Consider the following 27865-nt stretch of genomic DNA (forward strand, 5'->3'; position numbering starts at 1 on the left):
TACTCTGTACCAGCAGCAGGCACCAGGGCATCAGGCTCTCCCGGAACTCTGCAGCCGCATCGGCTCTGATCATTTCAACATCGGGGTTCGGTCCAACATGGCGGCTTACGGATGGAAATACTGATGACAGTCCGAAAGATCGCCTCGATTTGTACGATGGTAAGGAGCTGATACTGGGCTTTAACGTGTGTGTGTGTCCGGTGAGCCAGGACAGCTACAGCTAGCCGCTCTGCTAGCTGCCTGGTTGCTAACATCACAGGGCAACATGATGAGAACACACAGCAGAGAGTTGGAGCCTGGGAACAGTCAGCTCTCCAGCTCTCCGCAAATACACCGCTTTAGTTTAACAACTGAGGCTGTTATTGAGCACAAAACCAGCTCGTTTGACAGTTTAAAGGTTTCTATTGTGTTTGTTATGCGAGAAGAACGAAAGTAGCTAGCTTAGCCTGCTAGCTCAATGCTAGCTCAATGCTAGCCCTCTGTGGCTGTTGGGACACAGTTGTTCGCTCACACACATGTTTAGTTTTACAGCTACTTTTTTAAGTAGCTGTTTAAGTAGCACAAATGAGGAATGAATAGCTCAACATTTGAATGAAACCACCTAAAGCAGGTGTCATTGCTATCTCCTCTGATCTGGGACTGATGGAGGATCCACCCTGAATGGTTCCTGTCACAGGATCCACCCTGAATGGTACCTCTGGACGGCTAATGTTCCCATTTTGATTCTCTAAATTAGCAACGCACTCATTTCGGTCGGAGAAGCCCTTATTGTGTGAGTGTGTGAGGGTAGAAAGTCCATTTAAAGCGTGGGGGTGTGGTGCACTCCTTCCTAGCAATACAAATATCCTCATGTAGTCCATCACCTTTAGTTCCCAGTTCACTGTCTGTGGAAAACTCCTGCTTCCTATTTAGTTCTGCACATTTAATGTTTTATCTTCAGCAGTGTTCTGCTCCTAAATGGCCTGTTAGAAGGCTTTAATAATGTATTGGTCCTTGTACAGAAATTCTGGGAGGTCAGAGGTCAGGGTCAGCCTTACTTAGAGACATCATCAGCTGGTAAGTTATTGTAAACACCAGACGGGAGCTTTAGAAACAGATTCCCCAGTTGAAGGACAGCAACCTGTTTGACAGCGAGGTCAAGGTTGAAAAGGTCAAGAAGGCACTGTGCTTCATCTGGCATTTAACGTGACAGCTCCATCTTAGTTTATTTTGCAGCGTAGCTAAGTCACCGCGGCAGGCAGGGGAGCTTAAAGCCAGAAGATTAACTTCTGACTGTAACTTATCCCGTTTCTACCCGCCACACTTTTCAGAGCTGACAGACGGTTCGGCAGATGCCCCGAAGAAGTCCGCTGCAGTCTTTTTGAATGTGTGCTGAAAGCTGTTACTTAGCTTGTGTGGCTGGCAATCTTTTAAAGACCACATGTAACCCTGTTAAGTGTGGAGGCCGGCATCATTACCAGCACCTACTAGAGAAATACTAACAAGGCTACATATTATCTCAGTGTCTGGCAGCTTGGTTCAGTCTGTTTGCCACCTTGGCAGTCTACCAGTTGCTGCCCGGAAGGTATTTGCTTTTCAGAAAATCAATTTTGCTGGTGAAACCGTGAAAGTCACTGGTAGGGCTGCACAAACCAGAGCTGGGCAGTTACAACTCAGTTTTGATAGTGTAGCAGCATTTTGGGGGATGGCTGTTGATGTTTTTCGAGAAGGAAACATGTAGTAAACAGTCAGTAGAGATCAGTTAACTGTCACTCTACATTAAAGACAAATGGAGGACAACATCAGCTAGAGTATAGAATATTGGAAAAGCAGATTATTAAACACTTTGATTGCGGCTGAGGAATTGAACCTTAATACTTTTTTTATATCAACTGAAATGGGCCTGTAGCACAGTGTCAGATACGGAAATATGGCTGTGAATGACTAGTCTTCTGGGTAATTATTCTTTGATAAGATAGTTCCTTATTTAAATCAAAATGTTGCTTAATATTATGCTTAAGTTTCGGTATTCTTCCTGTGTAGACGGCATTTAAAACTTGAGAACTTTTCTTTTGCTTAAATATTGAAAAAGGATTTTGTAGGAAAATATGTTTATATTTCTCAAAGTAAATTATTGCTACCAAAACATGTATCGTGTCAGCACTAGTGTTGAAGAATTTCAAATGTGTGAAAGCTCGGTCAAGGTCTTGGTATTGTTTACTTATTCTCTGATCACACATTTCAAGATTTTAATAATAATGTTGCTGAAAAAGTTTGGATAGTGTAGCAGCATTTTGGGGATGTCTCTTGATGTTTTTAGAAAAGGAAAAATGTTGTAAACAGTCAATAGAGACGCGAAGAGACCATTTATTCTTTATTTTAACTCTGCATTAAAGACAAATGGAGGACAACATCAGCTTTAGTATGTAGTGTCATAAGCCTGTATTTCTCAGCTCTGTGACCACTTTTATATCACAACTATAGCTTCCAAATTTGGGGTATATAGAATATTGGAAAAGCAGATTATTAAACACTTTGATTAGGTATTGAACCTTAATATACATATACATATATATATATATATATATATATATATATATATGTATATATATATACATACATATATATATATGTATGTATATATATATACATATATATATATATATATGTATATTTATATCAACTGAAATGGACCTGTAGCACAGTGTCAGATACTGAAAGCCGACTGTGAATAACTATTCTTTTGGGTAATTATTCTTTGATAAAATAGTTCCTTATTTAAATCTAAATTTTGCCAGTTTCGGTATTTTCCACTTTGGCTAACTTCCTGTGTAGACAACATTTAAACTTTTTGAGAATTTTGGCTTATTTTCTTAAATATTAAAAATGAATTTTGTAGAAAATATTTTTTATATTTCTCACTATAAGATATTGGTACCAAAGCTTGTATTTTGTCAGCAATAATATTGAACAATTTCAAATGTGTGAAAGCTCAGTCAAGTTATTCTCTGATCACATATTTCAAGATTTAAACTAGAGCTGGAACAATTAATTGATTAATCGATTAGTTGTCAACTATTAAATGAATCACATCCTAAATTCTCTGATTGCAGCTTCTTTAAATGTGAATATTTTCTGGTTTCTTTCCTCCTCTGTGAGAGTAAAATGAATATCTTTGAGTTGTGGACAAAACGAGACACTTGAGGACGTCATCTTGGTCTTTAGGGAAACACTGATTGACATTTTATAGACCAAACAACTAATGGAATAATAGAGAAAATAATCAACAGATTAATCAACAATGAAAATAATCATTAGTTGCAGCCCTAGTTTAAATCCTAATTTTGACGACAAAGCAGTCAAACCACCGGGTCCACTTAGAGCTTTAAGGACTTCTCGTTCATGTTGCCTTAGAAGTTGAGACTGAAAGTTTGATCTTGACCTTAGAATCAGTAGTTGATACAACAGTCTCACCACAAGGTCCATTTAGTAGCTGTTCTGGAGCTTTTCATCGTCATAATTTTGCTGATTTTAGACCGATTTTTCACATTCTTGTACGGCTTATTTTGTTAATGGGAAAAAAAAGGATTTCTATAAAAACTAGGGCTGCCCCTTCTTAGTTGATTAGTCGACTAATCAGTCGACTAATCAGTCAATTTGGTCTCAGTCAAGTAAGATTTCTTTTGTAGATTAGTCGTTTTTTATGCTTTTTTTCATGCTCATCCACTTATTTCCAAGAAACTTATGAGCACACCTTTGGTAAACACCAGATTTAAAGTGGTGCTTTTGTGTGATACTTATCGATTAGTCAACAACATCGTATCGAGTGTTAGTCGACTGAGAGTTTCATTGGTAGAGGACGGCCCAAAGTAAAAACATGTTTATTTTCTTCAAATCAGAAAGTATCAGAGTTGAAAATAGTGTTGTCATGATACTGTCGTTTCTAACTTTGGTACAATACCTTGAAAAATATCGATATTCTATACCATTTTTGATACCCTGGGGGAAAACTGACACAACATTGAGAGCATACAATTTTAGATTTTTATTAAAATAGAAATAGTGTGTGTGTGTGTGTGTGTGTGTGTGTGTGTGTGTGTGTGTGTGTGTGTGTGTGTGTGTGTGTGTGTGTGTGTGTGTGTGTGTGTGTGTGTGTGTGTCAACTCGCTGTTGGAGAGTAGAGAGAGCCGAAAGCGCAGCTGATACCCGTCTATCAATACTGCGGAAAATGAGTATTGAAGCCGTTTAAAATATTCAGTATCGATATATATTGATGCTAGGGATGCAAATTTAGAAAAATGTTCTTAACCGATAACCGACCCTCATTAACTGATTATTAACCGTTAACCGACAACATTTGACAACATCATGCAGCGGTGTACCAGCTGCAGGAGCACAACAGATATTGGTTGACGGGAGTCTCCAGTTCACTGTCCGGGAGCGTTAACTTAGCAGCTACGATGCTGCGTGTAGTGTCGCGGACATGCAGCCACTTTCCCAGTAAAAGTCTCCACCGCACATTTAGTTTAGTTTAGCAGGTTGTCAGCTGTGTGTCTGCCCGGAGTAACTTTAGTGAGTGTCCAACAAACAGTGTGTGTGTTTGTGCTACGTTAGCAGCTCTAGCATTGCCGGAGGCTTCGTGCTCGCCGCCGCCGCACACGTAGTCTGAGTAACTTTAGTGAGTTTCCAACAGACCGTGTGTGTGTTGGTGGTGAGTGTGAGGTTGTTGGTGGCGTTCTAGTTGTGATCGTAGGTGTAGCAGTGTGTGGACAGTTTATTTGTCGGTGAATAAATGCTACTAAACTACAACTCCGCTCCGCTCTAGCGAGCCGGAGAACCGGAGCCAACTTCCTGTATCCTGCAACTCCGGCTCCGCCTCTTAAGGTGGGCTGTTAAGGTGGACCAGCTTTTCTCCTTAAAGAGACGAGCCGCTTCTCTGAGCCGCTCAGCTTTTCAGTTAATTATTAACATTTCCTTTAACCATTTTAACCGATAGCGTTAATCGGTTAAAATGCCTAATGTCGGTTAACGGTTTAACGGTTAATTACGGACATCCCTAATTGATGCTTAGATATATTTGACAGCACTAGTTGAAAATAAGGTTGTCGAGATGCTGACTCGAGACAGCAAGTTAGTTTTCATCAGAGCATCCTCTGGACTTATAGATAGTCAGGATTAATATTAACTTCGCCCGGCTGTCTGGAATTTGGTTTTCACTGAAGCTGCTGTCTAAAAAATTTCAGTTCACTGTCATTTCCATAATCTCAGGAAACACAGTCTGATTCCAAGCGTGTGTTTGCGGCACATATTGAACAAATGTTTGTCCCGTTTTCCAGACCGATATTTGCCTAGTCCTGCTTGTGTTGGTGTGCTCTGTGCTTTGCTTACAACCCTGTGATGTTCGGACGCTGCGTTGTCAGATAAGTAACCTCAGCCGAGCCTCATTTGCTCTCGCCTTGTTGACTTTACATGGACTGCAGTCGGTGTGATGATGAGTAACTACTGAGTGGATCCACTTATGTAGTCATTCAGCCCTGAAGGAAAAGCTGAATCATCATCATCATCATCATCATCATCATCATCATCATCATCGTCGTCGTCCCCCTCCTCTCCCTGTCTCTGTCTTCTGCCTTAATATAGTATTTGATTTCTAGACGCTCACAACAAATGACTGAAAGCTTTTAGAAGTTTAGTCTTATGAAAATCCGCCATTTACCAAAAGGATTTATAAATGTGTTGTTAAAGCAGTAAAACAGAACCTTACTTTTATTGTAAATTACATCTGCAAAGATTTATATACTGCTTCATACAGTGACGTTTCTGAGAATGATTCAGAAAGCTGCTGTAGAAACTGTTAAGTTTGTTTAATCCATAATGTTGGAAGTCATTTCAGTCTTTACAATACAGACAGGATTTTCATTTGAAAAAGACCGCTCTATTATCTTAGTCTTTAAAATCCCTTAAATGTGTGCATGCATGTGTGATTTCAGCATCTTACGCAGTGTGGGAACTTTGAGTTTCATTTTCTGCTTATCGTCTGAGTGTTAGTGTTACCTCACTGTTGATATCATTTGGGCACAGATTTTATTTTGACAATTTATTTTCTCTTCACATTCAACAACTTGACTTTCCCAGGCAGTTTTTTTCACTTGTTTACAACCACATGTTTCGACTTTTTTCCTTTAACATCATTTCACAAGCTCAACATCTTATTGAACTTTATTTGAGACAAGTTTTTCTGATTAAAATCTAAAAAAAAAACTTGCAACCATCATTTTGGCACAACATCTTTTCTGCTTGGTCCTCGAAAGTTTCTCTATAAAATGCAGACTTTCAAATAGTTACCTGAAGTAAAAAATTGATTTTGTTTGGCTTGTTAGGACAATAAATAAATAAACAGAAATGTGCACTTTCACACTGGCGGCGTTTTGTTTTGTGTGTGATTGATTTGCAAGTCATATTTTTTCGAAATGTTTTTTTGTTGTCATAAATACTTTCACATCAACCAATCGTGTTGAAATGTATCCTAAATTAGCTGATAAGTAAGTTAAATTTGTTACAGCCTGTGCGATTAATTCACACGTTAATGTATATATTTTTCAAGCTGTTATTTTTGTCATAAGTACTCTCAGACAGAACGTGAATATGACGCAGCAAAAAAGCGACACTTTTTTTCAGAACAAGGTTGTTTTTTCTATTTTATATACTTTATTGCAGCAGTGCAGGAGTACAGATAAATTACGCTCACGCTCCACCACCCAGACGGTGCGGGTGAGACGGGCCCTCACCCTCAAAAAATCAACACGAAGATGCCTAGTAATTATTGTAAAAGTTATGAACTGTATACAAACAAGTAATACGACTAGAACTGGAGGAAATGAAGCAGGAAACACAGCTGCAACACAGAAGAGCAGGAGAACAGAAAACAATGAGGAGGAAGCAGGAGGACAAAGGAGGGATTCTGATGGCTAATTTCATGTTAAAAGAAATGTTTATTTTACTGTACTGCGTCATTGCACATGCAGCTTTTTGTTTTTAAACACAGAGGATATCCATTAAATCTTCTTCTTCTTCTTCAGGGCGCCAATGCCTCAGCCTTGGAAAAGGAGATTGGACCGGAACAGTTTCCCGTTAATGAACACTACTTTGGATTGGTCAACGTAAGTGTCAGTTAATGTAAGACAGTGTATCTGCACTGCTAAAACCCAGTAGAAAAACCCATCTCAGGAACATGTCCTCCCCTCAGTCCTGAATCTGTCTTTCTCTGTTTGTTTGTTCTAGTTTGGGAACACCTGCTACTGTAACTCAGTGCTGCAGGCGCTGTACTTCTGTCGACCGTTCAGGGAGAAGGTGTTGGCGTACAAGGTAAGTGACGAGAGAGCCACCATAACTGTACCACCCAGCACTGTTTCCGTTGTATACAGTTGATTGCGTTTTTAGAATTTGGGCATCGACTTGGTATTGGTTTTGGAAGTATCAGTTCTTGTGACATCCCTAAGTGAAATGAGGAGGTATGGTGTAGATAACTCCTCATTTCAGCTTCATGAATCAGCCGTTCCTCGTCTGTAGCGGAGCTCTCAAAGTGAACGACAGGAATAAATAGAAACAGGGCGTCCTACTAAAGTTCAGCTCAAAACACCGCACAGCCAGCTAGGACAGGGTGTCATGGACATAATCCGCAGAAACAGATATTTGAATAGTTCAAACGTATGTGTTTTTTTAGAACAAATATTAAAATGTTATTTTTGGCCTATTTTGACAGCCCTAGTGTGCACAACTATGGTAAGTATCGAAGGCTGACCCAGGAATCCTAATTTTACTGAACGCCTCTGTATTCTCTTCCAAATAACTTTGACCAACTTGGGGTTTTCGCTGTCGCCGCATTCAAGAATCCAGCTCTTACTTTGGGAGGTAAAATCTTCTCATAAGCGATAGAATCGATGGCCAAAGTTGTAACAAACTGTAGTTTTACCGGTTCAACATTTTTTCTGATGGCTTGTGTAACTCAATGCCCGAAATGTCTGTGTGTGTGCGATGTGGACTGTGGCTAATGGTTTTAATGTATGTGTATATGTGAATCCAATGGAACCTGTAACATGCGTTGCTGCCACAGAGGAAATACATTTCTGACAATTGGAAACAAACGAAAAAAACGTAAGCTGTCTAAGAAAACAAGGAAAAAAGATCTCGACGGCAGAGTTTGTGAATATGTGACCGATGAGCAGAGTGAAGAAATTAGCCGCACTTGAAAATATACTTGAACAAGCTCCATGAATGTGGAATTTACGGTATGTTATGCTTTGATGGAAGTATTTCATGTTTCATTTTTATGAGAGAAAATGAATCATTGGGGAATCTTGTCTTTGGCAAACTTTCCCAACAGGACAAGTGTGATAAAGTGTGTCCTATATATCTTCAAAAAGTCTTTTTCCAAACACAGGTGTCAGAAAAGGGAGTTATCTTATATTTGAGCGAGTAATAGTTCACACTCCAGGAGAAAGAATCTGTTGTTTATTTACCTGGAAGAGAGACTTCAAAACTGTTTTCTCCTTCAGTTGCCTCTCACCTTGATTAATGAGTGAAATCTAAATTTCATAGGTCATCAATGTGTGTTATGGTTCTGTGATATCACTCCCACAGATTAGGTCAAATGTCAAGGTTCAGGCTGGACATAGCTTCACTTCACATGTACTTTATAGCTCTTTGCATCAGAGAAGGTTAACCGTCTGCGGGTCAGTGAAGTGTCCGTGGAGTGACGTGTGTGTGTGTCCGTCTTCTTTCAGGTGCAGCCGCGTCGTAAGGAGTCCCTCCTCACCTGTCTGGCCGACCTGTTCAACAGCATCGCCACGCAGAAGAAGAAAGTCGGAGTCATACCTCCCAAGAAATTCATCTCTCGACTGAGAAAAGAAAATGGTAAATATCGTAGGGAAGGAGAGAGTGTATGGAGTCAGAGGAGTGCCATAAAACGGAATCAATCTGTGGAAGAATAAGAAAATAAATGTAGAAATATAAAGAAGGAAATAAATAAAAAAAAATTATATGTTACAAAGAAATTGGAAATATATAAAGAAGAATAAATAAGTCAATACAAAAATGTGGAAATATAAAGAGAAAATACTCAATCAATAAGTAAAGCAATAGGGAAAAGAATAAGAAAAAAATAAAGGGGTTTGAAAAAATTAAATTACATTAAATAAAAATAAAAAAAATATGCAGAAAAAATAAGTAATTCATATGCAAAAAATAAATAAATATATTTTTGAAATACATAAATAAATATATACATAAATAAATTAAAAAATACATGTGAAAATAAATGAAAATGCCTTAAATAATTTTTTATCATCTTTTCAAAATGTACCTTAAAGGGAGATTTTTCAAGTATTTAATACTCTCATCAACATGGAGGTGGACAAATATGCCACCTGATGCAAGCATATGTATATATTTATTATTGTAAATCAATTATCAACACAAAACAATGACAGATATTGTCCAGAAACCCTCACAGGTACTGCATTTAGCATAAAACAATATGCTCAATTCATAACATGGCAAACTGCAGCCCAACAGGCAACAACAGCTGTCAGTGTGTCAGTGTGCTGACTTGACTATGACTTGTCCCCAAACTGCATGTGATTATCATAAAGTGGGCATGTCTGTAAAGGGGAGACTCGTGGGTACCCATAGAACCCATTTACATTCACTGATGAAAATGGACATGACCGTTTTTTTTCCTCGCCAAAATTGAGCTTCAGTTTGGAGCGTTATTTAGCCTCCTTCATGACAAGCTATTATGAGATGGTTGGTACCAGGGTCTGAAATTAGCACCCGCCACCCGCCAAATGCGGGTAAATTGTTGGCTGTGGCAGATAAAATCATCAGGCCAACCGCCACCTTGGCAGGCCCGTCGCCCCGGGGACGGAAAAAATATGATCAGGGAGGATGACAATTAATTTTGGGATGAATTTGGGACAAGAGTTGAAAGAAAAATACCCGTTACATTAGAATGAATGGTGATCTAAATGACTGCACGTTATTATTAAACCTCCGTGACAACATAAACACACACGCATACACACGGTATGCGCCCGATCCGTCCCGCACATACACACACATACACACACACACACACACATAACGTATACCGCCGGCCTCTGATCTCAGGACAGCTGCAGCGTCAACGGTCAACTTTCTAGTATTGACGTTACCAGTTAGCTAACGTTAGACTGTTTGATGTTAACAGTAACGTTACAGTTAGCACTCGCTAACGAGCCGGCAGCCGACGTTTGCAGTTACAGTGAGTGAGCTGACGATAATGTTACGTTAACTAAGAGGAGTCAAAACTCTGCAACAGCTCAAATCATGTTACTGATGTTAACCACTTATTTACCTGCTTCCTCCTCTCTTCTTCTCCTTTGGGTAACAAGGCTGCAATGAATGAATTTAGTCTGTACCAACATGCTGCGTCTCTCCTCATGACAGGAGCATCTCCAGCAGCTCCTCCAACTTTAGGAGCAGCTAGCAGGGCCGGTCCGAACTTTTTGGGGGCCCTATGCAAAATCTTGTTTTCTTGTTTTACAGCAATATAAAATAGATAATAGAAACGGAATTATGACCTGATTATAAATAGTATATAAAAATAATCAGAATCTTTTGAATTGTGTTTTTATGCAAATAACCACTCCAGATGGCAATGACAAAGTACAGTACAGTACTGTGTAGGCTACAGTATCCCCCCCACACCTAAAAAAAAAAACAGAGCTCCCCTAGAAGCTATGGTGTCATTTGAGCACTGTAATTTACTGTGTATGTAATGTTGTTCATGTAATATACACTCACCGGCCACTTTATTAGGTACACCTTGCTAGTACCGGGTGGTCTTCATCTGCTTCAAGGTTGGACGTGTTGTGCTTTCAGAGATGGTATTCTGCATACCTTGGTTGTAACGAGTTATTTGAGTTACTGTTGCCTTTCTATCATCTCCAACCACTCTGCCCATTCTCCTCTGACCTCTCACATCAACATGGCATTTCCGTCCACACAACTGCCGCTCACTGGATATGTTCTCTTGTTCGGACCATTCTCTGTAAACCCTAGAGATGGTTGTGCGTGAAAATCCCAGTATATCAGCAGTTTTTGAAATACTCAGACCAGCCCGTCTGGCACCAACAACCATGCCACGTTCAAAGTCACTTAAATCCCCTTTCTTCCCCATTCTGATGCTCGGTTTGAACTTCAGCAAGTCGTCTTCACCACGTCTAGATGACGTAATGCATTGAGTTGCTGCCATGTGATTGGCTGATTAGCTATTTGTGTTAACAAGCAATTGAACAAGTGTGCCTAATAAAGTGGCCGGTGAGTCTAATATTTAGTTATTCCTCTATATATTTCCACGTTTATTTTCTTATTCTTTCAGAGATTGGTCATTTTTTTATGGCACTCCTATGACTCCATACATAAGAGGGATCTTCTCCTCTGGTTAGATTACTAAAAATGATCAGATTGTTGAGAGTTCTGACTTCACCGCTCTGCCTCGGCTGTTGCTTCTCTCAGAAAAGTAAACACATGGCTTCCTGTATTTTTCTCTGGGAAAACGTCACTCGTACACAGCAGGTGTTTAGAAATGTCAAATGTTCTTTCATCAGTAGACTCACAGATGAGTTTAACCGATTGGCGAGGGAGAAAGGCACGAGGCGGGGAAAAGGAGAGAAGAAGAAAAGGGAGGGAGGGGAGGATATCTCAGCAGAGAAGTTGATCTCACAGCTGAGGAAATAAAACTGTCAGCCAAATCCTGGAGCGGAAAGCAGATGATAAAGAAGATCTTAATTAGCTCCACTTCTCGCCAGCACATGCTGATGTTGTTTATTTTCTGTTCTCTCTTTCTTCAACACTTCTTCCTTCCCTGTCCATCTCTTTATTAAATATTCTCTATATTCCTCTTACCACCTCTCTATAACTCCATATATTTTACATTTTTCTGTATCTCTACATATTTCTGTCTTTCTCCATCCGTCCCTCACAGAGCTGTTTGACAACTACATGCAGCAAGACGCCCACGAATTCCTTAACTACCTCCTCAACACCATCGCAGACCTCCTCCAGGAGGAGAAGAGCCAGGAGCGACAGCAGAATGGAAAACTGGTGCAGAACGGAGGAGGAGGAGGAGGAGGGACGGGAGGAGGGACGGGAGGAGGAAGTGAGGGAGGAGGAGGAGGAGAAGGTGAAGGCGGAAAGGAGGCACAACAGACTTGGGTCCATGAGATCTTCCAGGGAACACTGACCAACGAGACGCGCTGCCTCAACTGTGAAGCTGTAAGTGAAGAACATAAGTGATTTTCTGTGCACACACTGGTGCAGCTGTTAAGCATTTAAGGAATGGTTTATTTATCTTGCACTTTTCAAAACATAAATTCCAATGTGCTTCATCACATTAAGCATGAAATCTAAAACAGGCAGGAATGTAATAGAGACGGAAGTTAAACCAAAATTAGCATAAATAAAAGAGAATGTTTGGTTTAAGGGCCTTGGAGACTTGAAACAAACTTAAAGCTGCAGTGGGTAGAAATGGAGCAAATAGGATTAAAAAGAGTTATTTTTATAAAACAGTCACTATATCGTGACAGTAGTACATGAAACAGGCTGCCGTCTATGAGGGCTGGCTGTCAATCAATCGTGAACTCTGACCAAACGGTTAATCAAGGCAGCGCTGATCAAATATGAATCAATATTCTGTTACTGTAATGTCTATTCCTCTCCTCCGATGTTTTCAGAATCATCTTGTAGTGCACGGTTTAGCTGTAAAATGAGAAAGTTTATGACCCGGCAGCCGTGTTGAGATGAGTTGAGGAAAAACCGAGCACCGCCCACCAGCCGGAGCACAGCCAATAGGAACGCTCTCTCAATGAAATGACCTGTGATTGGTCAACGTCTTCTGTTACACGCTAGATTTTTTCTAAAGCCTGAAAACAGAGCCATGAGGAGGAGCAGAAGTCTAGTTTTCTCTTCAGCATATTGAATTACAATATGCTGAAAGGTTATTATGGAATTTTTTTCCCAATGATGCCAAAACAATTGTTGCCTACTGAAGCTTTAACCCATGGAGTTAACATGGAGTTCTTTATGTAAAGGAGACAGGACCAAAACAAAATAAACTGCAACAAAAAATGTGTATAGTTATTAGGTCTGGCCCCTCAAAGTCGATGAGGTGAATCATCGTTGGTGACTCCTCATTTCGACTTGAAATTTTTTGATGTCGGGGCTAGAACTATGAAGAACTTTTGTGCTCTTATAAACAAATGAATCATAAACACAATGTTTGTATAGACATGGACGGTGAGGACACTGCAAAAAAGTCACACCCAAGCATCGTAAACGGGACGGGGTCCGTGTTTCAACGGGTGGGTTGCCAACATCGCCGCAGACCCCTCAGTCTGAGGATAGTCCGCCCCGGTTGATAGCCGCGCTGGGGCCCCCCGTCCCTCCCTGCAGGGAGAGACGGCACAGCGAGCACCATGGCCTGAGATCCGGGAAAGGGGTGCTGCAAAGCTTCAACCTGGTCCTTTCCAAGCCAAGAGCCAGAAAAAAAACAGCCGAGCTTTAAAACTGAGCCCGCTACAACCTCCAGAAGATCGATCTGTGTTAATGCGTTAAAGAAATGAGTGGCGATAAAAGAAATTAGCGTTAACCCGTTAGCTTATTGCCCTAGTTCATTTGCATATAGAGCGGGGAGGTGAGATCCGATCACAAGTGGTCACTCAAGTGGTCGCAAGTGGAGATGCATTCTAATGCCAGGTGTGAAGTGACATACTTAGAGCTGTCCACTTGTGATCAGATCACCCAAGGTGCATGTTAATGCCAGGTCTGAACAGGGACATTATCAGGAGCCGGCAGACACGGGGAAGAAGAAGACAACTCGTAAATTGTAAACAATGCTGGGTTTTTAAAATACTTTAAAAGTCGGCCTTGCAAATGTGTTATGAGGAAGGAAAATGCATTCAACACATTTGTTGGAGCTCAAGGATGCAGAATTTTTTAACATGTTTACCTGGATAGGCCTTCATGTTTTCATAATGCTGCATTGCAAAACAGTTTTTCTGTCATTGTTGAATAAGAGAATCCACGTGACCTTGAGTGTCCTCACTTGCATTGCAGGTGAGCAGCAAAGACGAGGACTTCCTGGATCTGTCGGTTGATGTGGAGCAGAACACCTCCATCACGCACTGTCTCAGGTAACACGGGGCAACTATCAATCAGCCATGAAAAGGGAAATCAGTCCTAAACATTGTTGATTTGTTGGTAAATGTGTGTGTGTGTGTGTGTGTCTTCTTAACAGGGGTTTCAGCAACACAGAGACGTTATGTAGTGAATACAAATACTACTGTGAGCAGTGTCGCAGCAAACAGGAAGCCCAGAAAAGGTGGGTGACATCGTCCGCCTGTTGCTTTTTATTTTGATTTAACAACATTTATTGACTCCCCGAATATGAGTGACGTGTCATGTGGTATTAAAGGAACAGTGTGTAACATTTCGGAGGATCTATTAACAGAAATTGATTATAATATTCAACGGACAAACCAAACTCTGGCTCTACAGAGAGACTTTCACGTTTTTACGTCACCTGATGGCCACCGTAGTTCTCCAACATGCTTGTGAAACTGCTGTAACGTGAGCCACGTAGTGCTAAACCGTAGTACCGCCAGCCGCCGTCTGACTTCCGTTGCTCCTAAAGTAGTGTTATTATGGTATGGATGGTTGTCTGAGCGAGGTGATTGGTGTTACCACGGTTTTGCACTCAGCGTCTCGAGTTACCTCAGTCTTAGAAAGGGAGGAGTGAGCGGAGGGGTACTCAGTTGGCTGTAATCTGCAACCACACCACTAGATGTCGCCAAATCCTTCACACTGCACCGTTTAAATGCTTCTTTAAGTATTAATTTGTCATTATCGAGATAATGTAGTGATTGCAATATGAATTGAGTCCTATTACAAATTTAATCATGGCATTATTTTTTGTAGTCGGTTGATTTCAGATGGCAAAATCAAAAATAAATAAATAAATAAATGACTCGATAAATAAAGAAATAAATATGCCATTAAAAGTAGCAGAAATAATATTAAAAATAAATGTAGCTATTAACTAATTGATCAAATGTGACATAAATTGATATTTCTGTTTTAATGTTCTTCTTTATTCATTAACCTTTGTATTAATTCCCTTATTTATCTACTCTTCTTCTTCTGGTGTCGCTGACACCCATGACACCCGTTGAGTGACAGCCCCCTCATTTGCATAATGAGGCAGAAATGCATAAAGAAATGTATAAAGAAAAGAATACAGACATAAATACATTTGGGCAAATAAATAAGCGGTGAAATGCAAAGGGCAAATCGTGCAGAAATGAATAAATTAATGCAAAAATCCATAAATAAATCCATGCATTCAAAAATAAATTAAAAAAACGAATGCAAAATAAATAAATAATACTAATAAATAAATACTATTAAAAATGAATACATAAATAAATAAGGGAATTAATGCAAAGATTCAAATAATAAAGAAGCAAATTAAATATCAATTTGTCACATTTTGTCAATTAATTAATGGTTACATTTATTTTTAATGTTATTTTTGCTTCATTTAATAATAGATTTATTTATTTATCGAGTCATTTACTTTTTTTTATTTTGGCAGGTTTCGTCCTCCATACAGACGTTGATCAGAATATTTAAAGTGTGGATGCACAGAGCAAATTTTGGATACAACACATTAAGGGGGTTATTGTTGCTTTTACCACATGGAAGCGTATTGACAATAGATGCTCTTTACTATAAGGAGCGGTCATCTGTGTTAGCTGTACAGGAGTGGTTAGAACCGCATAGCACCACCGGTTAAAGTTTTTCTAAGCGGACAAATACGGTTAAAGTTTGTTCCATTGGAAAGTTCTCCCCAAAACCACATCTGATGTTACTATAGCAACCATTCAGGGCCTTCCTGTTTCATTCTGACAAGTTCATCGTGTGTTAACAGGATCTGGGCCAAGATACCTGCTATTAACCACTGCACGGCTGCCGTACCGCTGCACGTTGCTCCTCAGTTTTACATGAAATGACGCTGCTAAATGTTCAGAAAAACAGCTGCTATAAAGTGCCTGTCCTGTACCTTTATACATACCATTCACCTTTTTTGAGTGCCAAGTGCACCATGTAACATCCATTAGTGTGAAAGGGCCATGCTGTCACCAACGACTGCACCTCCCATTAACACTGAGCAGAACGCTGTGAGAGCGCGAGCCAAAGGTTCGGCCAAAATAGGAGGAGCGTCTAAAATCACACTTCCTGATAGGGGGTCTGGAACGGTGGTGGCTTCAACAAGGAAAGCTTTTAGCCCTCTGAGGTTTTCCTATTACCCGTCTCTGTGTGATTCCCTCCCGGTGTTTTTCCACTGACCTTTCACAAGCCTCGCTCCTTATTTTCTTTATCTCCTTTGTAATTTAAAACTGTTTACTTGTTGTAACATTCATCATATCCCTCCGTGTCTCCATCAGGATGAGGGTAAAGAAGCTCCCGATGATCCTCGCCCTCCACCTGAAGCGCTTTAAATACATGGACCAGCTGCACCGCTACACCAAACTGTCCTATCGCGTTGTCTTCCCTCTGGAGCTCCGCCTCTTCAACACGTCCGGGGACGCCACCAACCCCGACCGCATGTACGACCTGGTGGCTGTCGTTGTACACTGTGGCAGGTAGGCTCTTCCTTTAACTCTACTTGCTCTTAGAGATGGCGGTTGTGTATAATGAACATGTTTTGTTCAAGTGGAAGACGTGTAAAAGAGCATAAACCCTAAACAGTCAGTGACTCTCTGCTATCAAACCTGCAGCAGCTGTAGAGGTTTGTATCATTCATTAAATTACTCCATCACAAGTTATCACAATTCAATTAGACTTTGGAAATGACTTATGTAGTCTGATCAACACACTTACTTCTTATTCTACTACTACTACTACTTATTCTTCCTCCTCTACTACTACTACTACTACTACCACTACCACTACCACTACTACTACCACTACCACTACTACTACTACTACTACTACTACTACTACTTATTCTTCCTCCTCTACTACTACTACTACTACTACTACTACTTATTCTTCCTCCTCTACTACTACTACTACTACTTATTCTTCCTCCTCTACTACTACTACTTCTACTACTACTTATTCTTCCTCCTCTTCTTCTAGTACTACATATTCTTATTCTACAACTGCTACTACTACTTCTTCTTATACTACTACTACTAATACTACTAATTCTCTATCCTCTTCTTCTTATTCTACTACAACTACTACCTCTTCTACTACTACTATTTGTATGTAGTCAACATAATTAATTCATTCATTCATTAACTATTTATCTTACTACTACTTTATTTATAAAACAAAGAGCTTCACATCAAAACAATAATGGTAATAATAGTAAACTTGATTTCTACGTTTAAAAACAAAGTGCTTTCCATGGTTGAACCAGGATTAACACATTTCAGGACTGCAATGAGGCACAACAAATAAGACATGATGGGAACAAAATGGTGTTTTTTTAAAAGATATGAAATGATAACACAAACAAGATGAAATGTAAGATAAATAAAACAATAAAAAGTGAAAAGAACTAACAGATGTGCGGGTATCCTGCTAACGAGGCTTGCAGCTGCTTTCTGAGGCTGATTAGCTGACGTCAGCTGATGTGGAAGTGAGCACATGCAACTGATTAGTCGCTGGATCGTCTTCAACGAGCAGATGAGTGTGATGTCATCTTCCTGCGGTGCTTTTCTCAGGCGGATAAACATTACATGTAAACACAAAGGCCGCACATTTCAAATGGTGCCTAACGGTTTTATTTAGTATGTAGTGCCTGTCAGGTATTATTTTCACAATGTGTCTCACTTGTTGTTCGTCCTCTCTGCAGTGGTCCCAACCGCGGACACTACATCACCATCGTCAAGAGCCACGGCTTCTGGCTGCTGTTTGATGACGACATCGTAGAGGTAAGAGACTTTTTCATCCTCGGTTTCCTCTTGCTTTTCCACATTCGTTAAAAAATAGCGATCGGTTTAATTTGACAGTGAATTGGAGGCCTTCAAATTTGAAATATAACCAGTCCCCTCTTTAAACGGTGATGGTATTAAAGGGATAGCTCGGGTGTTTTACGAGGTACTCATCCATAGTCAGTGTATTACCTACAGTAGACTGTACGTCCCCAGTTTAGAGAAACAGACAGGAGTACCAGCACGGGAGCAAAGAGATGGACTTTAGTTTAAGTGTACACTATATTTAGAATATTTTCACCGCTTTACCTTGCCGTCAGATAGCCCTCTCCGACGGGGAACTGAAGCTCCTCCTCTACTACTGTGACTACTACAACTACTCCTCCTTCCTTCTCTTCTACTACTCCTCTTTCCTCCTCTTCTTCCGCTACTCCTCCTTCTATTACTACTATTTCTTCCTCGCCTTCTACCTCCTCTTCTACTACTCCTTCCTCCTCTTCCCCTCCTTCTATTGCTGCTACTACTACTACTCCTCCTTCCTCCTCTTCTACTGCCACTCCTTCTCCTTTCTCCTCCTCCTCTACTACTACCTCCTACTACTACTACTACCTCCTATTACTACTACTACTACTACTCCTCCTCTACTACTACTACCTCCTATTACTACTCCTCCTCCTCTACTACTACTACTACCTCCTGTTACCACTCCTCCTCCTCTACTACTACCTCCTATTACTACTCCTCCTCCTCTACTACTACTACTACCTCCTGTTACCACTCCTCCTCCTCTACTACTACCTCCTATTACTACTCCTCCTTCTCTACTACTACTACTACCTCCTATTACTACTCCTCCTCCTCTACTACTACTACTTCCTATTACTACTACTCCTCGTCCTCTACTACCTCCTATTACTACTACTACCTCCTATTACTACTACTAATCCTCCTCTACTACTACCTCCTATTACTACCTCCTCCTCTACTACTACCTCCTATTACTACTACTAATCCTCCTCCTCTACTACTACCTCCTATTACTACTACTACCTCCTCCTCTACTACTACCTCCTATTACTACTACTAATCCTCCTCCTCTACTACTACCTCCTATTATTACTACTACCACCTATTACTACTACTAATCCTCCTCCTCTACTACTACCTCCTATTATTACTACTACTCCTCCTCTACTACTGCTCCTTTTTCCTCCTCCTCTTCTTCTGCTTCTTCCTTCTCTGCTACTCCTTCTTCTTCCTCCCCTTCTACCTCCTCTGTTGCTACTACTCCTTTTACTGCTACTGCTCCTCCTCCGTCCCCTTCTACCTCCTCTACTACTACTCCTTCTTCCACCTCTTCTACTCCTCCCCCTCCTTCGTCCTCTACTACTACTCCTACTACTACACCTCCGCTACTCCTTCTCATTCTACTTCTCCTCCTTCCTCCTCTTCTACTTCTAATACTCCTCCCCCTCCTTCGTCCTCTCCTACTACTCCTACTACTCCTACTACTCCTTCTCTTCTACTACTCCTCCTCCTTCCTCTTCCCCCTTCTATTACTTCTACTACTACTACTCCTCCTCCACTACTCCTTCTTATTCTACTACTACTCCTTCCTCTTCTAATGCTTCAAAACTTTTGGTCAACTCACAGTCTCAGTGTTTCACTGAAATAAGATTTAACTGTTGGTGGTGATGAAATGTCTGATCCCCTGCAGCTTCTGCTCTAAAACCATCTGCTCTCCTCTCTGCCACGGTGACAGGAGAAAACATGGCAGCCTGCGTAGAGACAACACAGTCTGACATCCTTCTAGCATGTGTGATAGCACTCGGCTAACGGTATCCAGCTCACCTCTCAGCACGCTGTCATCCACACCGTTGCTCACGCAACAGCAGTTAGAGAAAGTGAGGATAATGTGATGATGCATCAATCCAAGTAGGGAAGTTCACCACCATCATGTTAGACGTATATGAAATCAGACGTGTAGCTTTTTCTGGTATGTAGATTTGACCAGAGCATGATGTAGCTCTTTAGTCATTGGCAGTCGATCACATCAGTCCACGGCCAAAGCCTCAATATGCTGCTGTGTTTCAACAGTAACCTTTCACTTTATTTCTCTTACGCCAAGAAGAACAGTTTGCCAGAGCAATCAGGCTATCGGCGGTTAACTGACTGAGCCGTCACGATGGTTAAACGTTCCAGGGTTTGTGAAGTATAATCAGTATTAGAGACAAATGTACAAAAGGGGTTTCTAAGTTACATAATAGTTGCAGCTCTGTGCAAAAATCCCCGTGCACTTCTGAAATGAAGTCAAAAGAAGTTACAGAAAGTCCTGTAAACACTATGAATTATTTTCTCAGTCAGATGCCGTAGATTCCTCACAAAAGAACCGATGACTCTCTGTTTTTACAGGTCCGTGATTTACGCTTTATTTTCCTAATAATTCCCTAGAAAGTTTATTACCCATGCCGACTCAAACAGCTAGATCGGATATCGGTGACAATGGGGCCGATCTATTCAATTCTATGTTTATATACTATATACACCATTTACTGGAATTTTAATTTCTCTTTACGTTTTGACCAATTTCTTGCCGCATTAAAAAGGTTTACACCTGAATTATATATTTTTTTTATTTTAACCAAGTATCTGGTGTACGATTTATTACTTTAATAATAAATAACAATTCAGTAAAGCAATGTTTAAGTCCAGCCTGATGTTGTCTTACACATACCAGAATGATCCCTGTGACTACCACACAGTGAGGCATACAGCATATTAATCAAACACAGGTATCAGATCGGGACTGAGAGTCGTATCGGTGCATCCCTAGAAAGAACTACATCATAATACTAATTGCAGGGTAATTCGAAATTTCTTGGAAAGGATGCTCCATTTAAACTCTAGTAAATATTAATTATTGGAAACTTTATTCTCCATCTAAGTTGTATTCTCACCTATAGATACATGTTTGCATGTTTAGCTGACTCGTTGCCAACAATGAATTGGAATTCGTCTCTCTTATTTATTCCAAATGACAAAGTCCCCTCTTGGAATCATCCTAAGAAATGAATCTGAAGTTACAGACCACTAAAATAAAAGCTTTATCCAATAATCTTTTAGTAGATCACCACAGCATAAAAGTGACTTTATTCACTTACATTGTAAATAAATGAAAAGCTGTAATTAGACTTTAGTATCCTAAGACTTTTGTAGAGTAATGAACATGATCAACTTTATCTTCAAATTAGGGCTGGCAAAGTTAATGTGATAACGCAAATTTGTTTTAACACCGCTAATTCTTTTTAACGCTACTTGCAGTTTTTAGGTTGTAGCGGGCTCAGTGAAGATACTGGTATCATATGAAACTAGAAAACCTGATGAATCCATCGGTAGCAACCATGTCATACTAGCTTGTCATGAAGGAGGTTAAATAACGCTCCAAACTTACGCTAAATTTTGGTGAGGAAAAATGGTCATTTTCAAAGCGGTCCCTTGACCTCTGACCTCCAGATGTGTGAATGTAAATGGGTTCTATGGGTACCCACGAGTCTCCCCTTTACAGACATGCCCACTTTATGATAATCACATGCAGTTTGGGGCAAGTCATAGTCAAGTCAGCACACTGACACACTGACAGCTGTTATTGCCTGTTGGGCTGCAGTTTGCCATGTTATGATCTGAGCATATTGTTTTATGCTAAATGCAGTACCTGTGAGGGTTTCTGGACAATATCTGTCATTGTTTTGTGTTGATAATTGATTTCCAATTATAAATATATACATACATTTGCATAAAGCAGCATATTTGCCCACTCCTATGTTGATAAGAGGATTAAATACCTGACAAATCTCCCTTCAAAGTAGAATGTGTGAAATGTGTGATTAATCATGATTAATTATGGACAATCATGCGATTAATTGCGATTAAATAATTGAATCAATTGTCAGCCCTAGCATTCATACACAGGCCCAGACTTTCTTTATATTAAACTACCTAACATTTAGTTCCTCCTTTCTGATCCAAGTATGAATCCAGTTCAGTTCAGTTCAAATGGTTTATTTTACTTTGAACGTCCCCGGCAGTGGAAGAAGTCACCCCTGCTGTTTGAATACAGAGGAAACTGCTCAGTCACAGTCATCACGGACTGATGTTTAAAACTGATCCTCATCGCCAGTTTATTTTTCCACTATGATGGGAAGGAGGCCCAGTCGAACATCTGGTCCAGAAACGGACTGAGTTCTGGGAGATTCTGCTGAGTCTGCAGAGCAGAAACAAAAACAAATCTTTTTTTTTTGTTTTATGGTTTACGCTCCCTGTTTGTCTCACTGCTTTGTATTCTAGCTTTTGTTATTTCTTAAATCTGTCTTTTTACTCTTAATCCGTCTCCTTTTTTGGGGTCTTTCCACCTGGACAAAGCAGCTACACCAAATAAGAAACAGTCGTCAGGGCCGAATCTCAAGATACTAGTCAACAACATACTCAATTTTAGATGGAGATTAGGTAGTGAATGAAAACAAAAGCCTCGATGAAACAGTTACACAACAAAGTTCAACAGCACAGCTGTGAACTGAAGGGAAGGATTGTATGTTGTGTTAACAAAGACCTCCTCAAAGACTTATGGTCATCTTTATAAAAAGGTTTGCCAAGGTTATGGAAAGAAACATTTTATATTCTGAAATGTGGTTTTTGTTAGAAGTTGTGTGACTTCAGAATAACATTCCTTTCTGGTAGGTTAAGCCAAGTGAAGCATGGCTGCTAATAGATCTATGTATTGTTTCAGTACAAACATATAATCACCTTGATCATAGACATAACAGCTATATTTTGTCCATGAATGTTGACTTGTGGTAAAACCTAATACATGATCAATGTTGAAATATTAGCGATCAGATTCACTTTCACTTTCAATGCATGATGGAAATGGGTCACACATTTACACATTTAGCACATTAAACTGAATGCTACCATTATACATACAAACTAGTCCTGTTACTTTTTGCAATATATACATTTTTCACACAAAGTTCAGGATAATTCAGGAGTTCATAACAAGACTTAATTAGCAGATTTATTAGCAGAAATTTAATATAACATTCTAGGGCTGGGAATCCCCATTTTACAACATGCTGAGTATTACAATAACATATATTGCGATTTATTACCTTTTTTCAATTGCAAATTATCTTGAGGTCAGAGGTCAAGGGACCCCCTTTAAAAATGGCCATGCCAGTTTTTCCTCACCAAAATTTACTAAGCGTAACTTTGGAGCGCTATTTAGCGTTCTTCCCGACAAGCTAGCATGACATGGTTTCGTTTGATTAGGTTTCCTAGTTTCATATGATACCAGTATTTTCGTTCTGACTGAGGCCGCTACAATCTCTAAACAGACAGAAGAGTTGTCAGATTGTTAAGAGGTTAACAAGTTATATAATAAAAGATCAATACTTGACGTCCATGTATCGATACAATTTTGCCTCGCAAAATATCACGATACTATGCTGTATCGATTCCCCCCAGCCCTATAATACTCATAACTATGTTTTCATTAGGTTATAATCACCTGAAACTAAAAATCGTGTGTTCGTTGGCTTACAATGAGCCCTTCTAGGGATGTCACCATACTACAAATTTAGTAGGCAATACAAGTACCATTGAAATTACCATTCATTATAACGGTAAATTATGTAAATCATCCTGAGGTTGGTGCAAACCATCAAAAATTCTAGATTTTATCCTTTTACTTTGTCGTTGTCATCGATAGTAGTTATTTGCATAAAAACACACAATTCAAATAATAAGGAAATAATTTATTGTAGTTTTTATTTCAATATTTGTTTTGATAAAAAAGAAGTAAGCTTTAGTAGTTTTAATGATGTATTATAAGATGCTTAGAGCTAGTGTTAGTGAAGTTAAACAGGTCATAATATCCATATCCATTTTACGTTGGCCTGTATCTTGCCAAAACCGAAACTTTACAAGATTACATTTGAACACGTCATCGTAACGTTATAATTTATCTTAACTCATTTTTACTAAATAGAGCTTGAACGCATCATAATGTACCCCAATGGAACCTCTATTAATGTTAGCTGTTAGCTCTGTTGTTTAGCCAAGCAAGACTGTGCTGCCACCTGGATGCTAATGGCTAACGTTAGCTAGCTCTCCTCCTGCTGATTTACACCGATCTGTTGTTAACAATGTGGCAGTATCGGGGAAAACATAGGGTACGTCCCCTGGAGGCGTTAATAGTGAGTTTACAAACTCAAAATGATGGAACGCTGTTAGTCTTGAGTAGCGACCGATACCACGGTACTGTAGAAAAAGAAGTACTGTCACGTTTTCGAAATTTTGGAATCGACTTGGTACCGAAGTATCGGTTCTCGTGACATCATGGGGTTATGCCGCTAGATGCCACTAAATCCTACACACTGGTCCTTTATGGCAGAATGTGCTTTCGTTGGTTTACAAGATGTAATAATTGTGTGATTTCTCATGTTATTTCGTGTTTTGTTATTTCATGTTGTCAGACAAACGTGTTTCGTCTTGTGGCCTTCGTCAGGGTTAGGGTCTGAAGGCCACAAGCCAAAATGTGTTTTTCTGACAGTAAAGTTTTTCTGTATATTACAAGTGTTGCTGGAGTTTTTACCTCTTTTTGTGCCGGAAATCCCTCACTCTGCTTCCATGACTAAAGTCCAACAATTTCATTTTTTTCTTGTAGAAAATTGACGCGCAGGCGATCGAGGAGTTCTACGGTCTGACATCGGACATTTCCAAGAACTCGGAGTCAGGATACATCCTGTTCTACCAGTCCAGAGACTGAACCAGCCAGAGGTAAATCCCCAACAGACTGTCGCTCAACAGAGGGGGAGGCGCTTATGGCTGCCACCGGCTCCGCCCAGTACGCTCACATAAGTATCCAGGCTTTATTTCCTGTAGGCGGAGCGCCACTCGGATGGGTTGAGACATGTGCAGGTCGCATGCCAGCCTCCTGGATTACGACCGTTCAAATTCCTCTGGGCCCACACTGCAAAAAGCACCTTAAAAAAAAGTCTACAACACTCGCTTTGCACTGGGGCATCAGCTGGGAAGACCGAGTAACACCAATCCAAGAGGCTGACATCGCCGTGAGCACAGCGGTCCATTTTTGGAGGTAAGAGCAGTTTGGGACTGTTGAGACAATGCAGAGTAACCAATCAACTGTTTCGGATGAGATACGGGATTGTAATCCTACTCGTCACGGTCATCGCAGTCTTCTTTAACCTTTTTTGTGTGTATAATATACCATGCTAAATTAGCTTTACGCTAACACACAAGTACCGTGCGTTCACCCCCCCTAAAAATCCTTCTGGAGACATAGAAACTAATATCTGACAGCCTTGTTAAGACACCCCACCTGTCATAACAAAACCACTGACACTACTACCTTTAGTGATGGAGTAGCTTGAACGATGGTGTTGGAGCGCAGAGCAGTGAAGCAGTTGCTAGTTTGCAGTGTTTGTATCATGAAGTGGTGCTAATAACATACTGTACAGTGTTAAAGGCCGAGCGTGAAATGAAAACCAGCCACCAGAGAGATGTTGACCAATCTGATAGAGGGGCTCATTAATATTTTTTTTACTAAGAAATTATCTTAAATATTGAAAAAAAAAAATCCAGATTTGACAAAAATATATAATAATTTAAGCATTAACTGTAGATTACATTGAAAGAGGGCCTTGTTTTCTGTAAATTTCCGCAATTTTTTTGTCCTAATCCTTTTTAAAATCTCGAGGTTTTCAGCAAAAATTGGTAAAAAAAATAAAACAAGGAGCCTTACAGATCATCAACAACGCTGTTTCAGTTTGAAAAGGCTACACGTAGCTGGCGAAGCAATGCGTGAAAGTGGCTGGGCAAAGTTTGAGTTTTAAAGTTACTGGTGTGTCGTGACATTACGGGTCATGTTTGGTGCCACAGCGGAAAAACGGTATTGGACGAAGAGCGGTCAGGTGTTCCGACGTTAAACAACATAAGCTAACTTTTTTTTTTTAAAGCAAGCTTTTCATGGTTTTGACAGCAAACACGGCCTCCTTTTTCAGTTTTCTTTGAAAGATTTGTGTTTTAACATTTTTGACTTTTTTTTTTTTTTTTTTTTTAAAGCCAGATTATGCACATTTGTACCATTTTTAAAGGGACACGTACAGAGACAAATATTTTGTATTTCCTTTAAGTCAGTTCTGACATCCAAACTGTCACACTACGTACAGGTTGAATGTTTGTATTTAGTGCGTCTTGTCCTTTTTGTTTCATATTAAAGCTTTATTTCTGGACAGCTAACTCTTTAACACCTCCATGAATACGCCTTCCTGCAGCTGGTTCAGTACACCTCATTGTATCAGCCACTAATCACACGCTGGCAAATTTCGACTCCGGCTGAAAATGTTCCTCCTGCAGCTGCTCTGGCAGGCAGGCGGACCTTTTATATAACATGTTTTCCCCTCCAGATTCTTAAATTGGAGCTCTCTGTAATGCTGAGTGATGCTAACGGTCTGCTGATGTGGAGCATGTCCACTGTCTGTTAACAACACGGTATATTTAATGCAATAAGTCTGTCTCTGTCTGATGTTTGTCTAAACAGTTTAGAATGGATTCCTCTCCTCCGTATCTGTTAAAATCTAATTTAGCATATTAAGAGAGTCCAGGATGGTAACAACTTCTGATTTAATGCTGACACATTTGCACCTTCTTCAATGTGAGGCTGCTTTTCTCTGTCTCTGTTATCATTGTAAACTCAACTCAACTCAAAACACTTTGGGTTTTTTTCAATTGTTGGTTAGGCAAAAATCAGCAACTGAAAGTCTTCCTCAGCTCTAGGAATTGGCCTTCATTGGCCTTTTCTTGTAAATTTTGAATGATACTAGGGCTGTCACAAGAACCGATATACTTCATGTACATTATAGATACATACATTATGATGCGTTCAGGCTCTATTCAGTAAAAATAAGACAAAGGTAGATTCTAATGTTATCATGATGTGTTCAAATATTATCTTGTTAAATGTAGTTTATGGCGAGAAACTTGAATGAATCCAGTTGTTTGAAGGAGATGTTTTCACAGCAATATGAAATAGATATTAGAGGGAGTTATGACCTGTTGAACTTCCTAACACTAGCTCTAAGCAGTTTATATTACATTATTAAAGCTACTAATGCCAGGAGTTTTTTTAAAGCAAATATTTACATAAAAATACAATTGTTTATTTCCTAATCATTTGAATTATGTTTTTATGCGAAAAATATATACTGTACATTTTGTAGTATGTGCACTAAGAGAACAAAGAACCTGAGTTTAATTGAAATGAGGTTGAATATAATCTAACAGGATTGCAACTAACAATTGATTTCTTTATCACAGTTTTTTTTTTATTTAATTAGTCTATAAAATGTCAGTAAACATTAAAAAAAATGCACATCTTACTTTATCAGAGCTGAAGGAGATGTTTTCACTTTGCTTGTTCTGTCCTAAAAAACAAAACAAATCGTTCAGTTTAGAATGATAGAAAACCGAGAAAAACACATCCTCACATTTGAGAAGCTAGAACCAGGAATGAGTAACTATAATGATTATCTAACGATAGCGAGGAAGAGTTGGTCATGCTGAGGTTAAAGAGTGCAATTGATGCTTTCAAATGGTTTTTTTTTGTGCGGAGGAAAGGATCCATTTAGTCCCTAACTCCAGCCTTCTGATAGGCAACAACCTCCCTTTTTCACCTCCGTTATTTTCCTTTTAACGCACAAACAAACCAAATGTAGTTTTTTTTAAAGTATGTTTTCATGCCGCTCCACCCGACTGGGCCGTCCCAG

The 27865-nt window shown here is 39.7% G+C and overlaps 1 protein-coding gene across 3 annotated transcripts; it reads left to right on the plus strand.

The window, feature by feature from the left end:
* On the plus strand, window positions 1-26304 carry usp12b (ubiquitin specific peptidase 12b). Of its 3 annotated transcripts, XR_005205328.1 has the most exons (11): window positions 1-159; window positions 7059-7139; window positions 7261-7344; window positions 8763-8892; window positions 12005-12294; window positions 14134-14210; window positions 14315-14398; window positions 16524-16721; window positions 17945-18023; window positions 19786-19927; window positions 24745-26304. XR_005205328.1 is itself a non-coding variant. In XM_037759280.1 (10 exons), exons 1-10 carry the CDS (start codon window positions 112-114, stop codon window positions 24844-24846), a joined length of 1173 nt encoding a protein of 390 aa, XP_037615208.1. In that variant the 5' UTR covers window positions 1-111; the 3' UTR covers window positions 24847-26304. The 3 variants fall into 3 exon arrangements, 2 of the variants coding, with proteins under 2 accessions (XP_037615208.1, XP_037615209.1); XM_037759280.1 differs by lacking the exon at window positions 19786-19927; XM_037759281.1 differs by lacking the exon at window positions 24745-26304 and having other exon boundaries at window positions 19786-20618.
* Window positions 26305-27865: the final 1561 nt, after the last annotated feature.

This window comes from Sebastes umbrosus, chromosome 22 (assembly GCF_015220745.1).
Source record: "Sebastes umbrosus isolate fSebUmb1 chromosome 22, fSebUmb1.pri, whole genome shotgun sequence".
NCBI lineage: Eukaryota > Metazoa > Chordata > Actinopteri > Perciformes > Sebastidae > Sebastes > Sebastes umbrosus.

Excerpts from the sequence above, each read along its gene's own strand:
- usp12b (XM_037759280.1), top strand. The coding sequence starts at position 112 with ATGGAAATACTGATGACAGTCCGAAAGATCGCCTCGATTTGTACGATG. Across the intron at positions 160-7,058 it reads TCGCCTCGATTTGTACGATG|GGCGCCAATGCCTCAGCCTT; the intron begins GTAAGGAGCTGA and ends CTTCTTCTTCAG. Across the intron at positions 16,722-17,944 it reads GTCGTTGTACACTGTGGCAG|TGGTCCCAACCGCGGACACT; the intron begins GTAGGCTCTTCC and ends TCCTCTCTGCAG.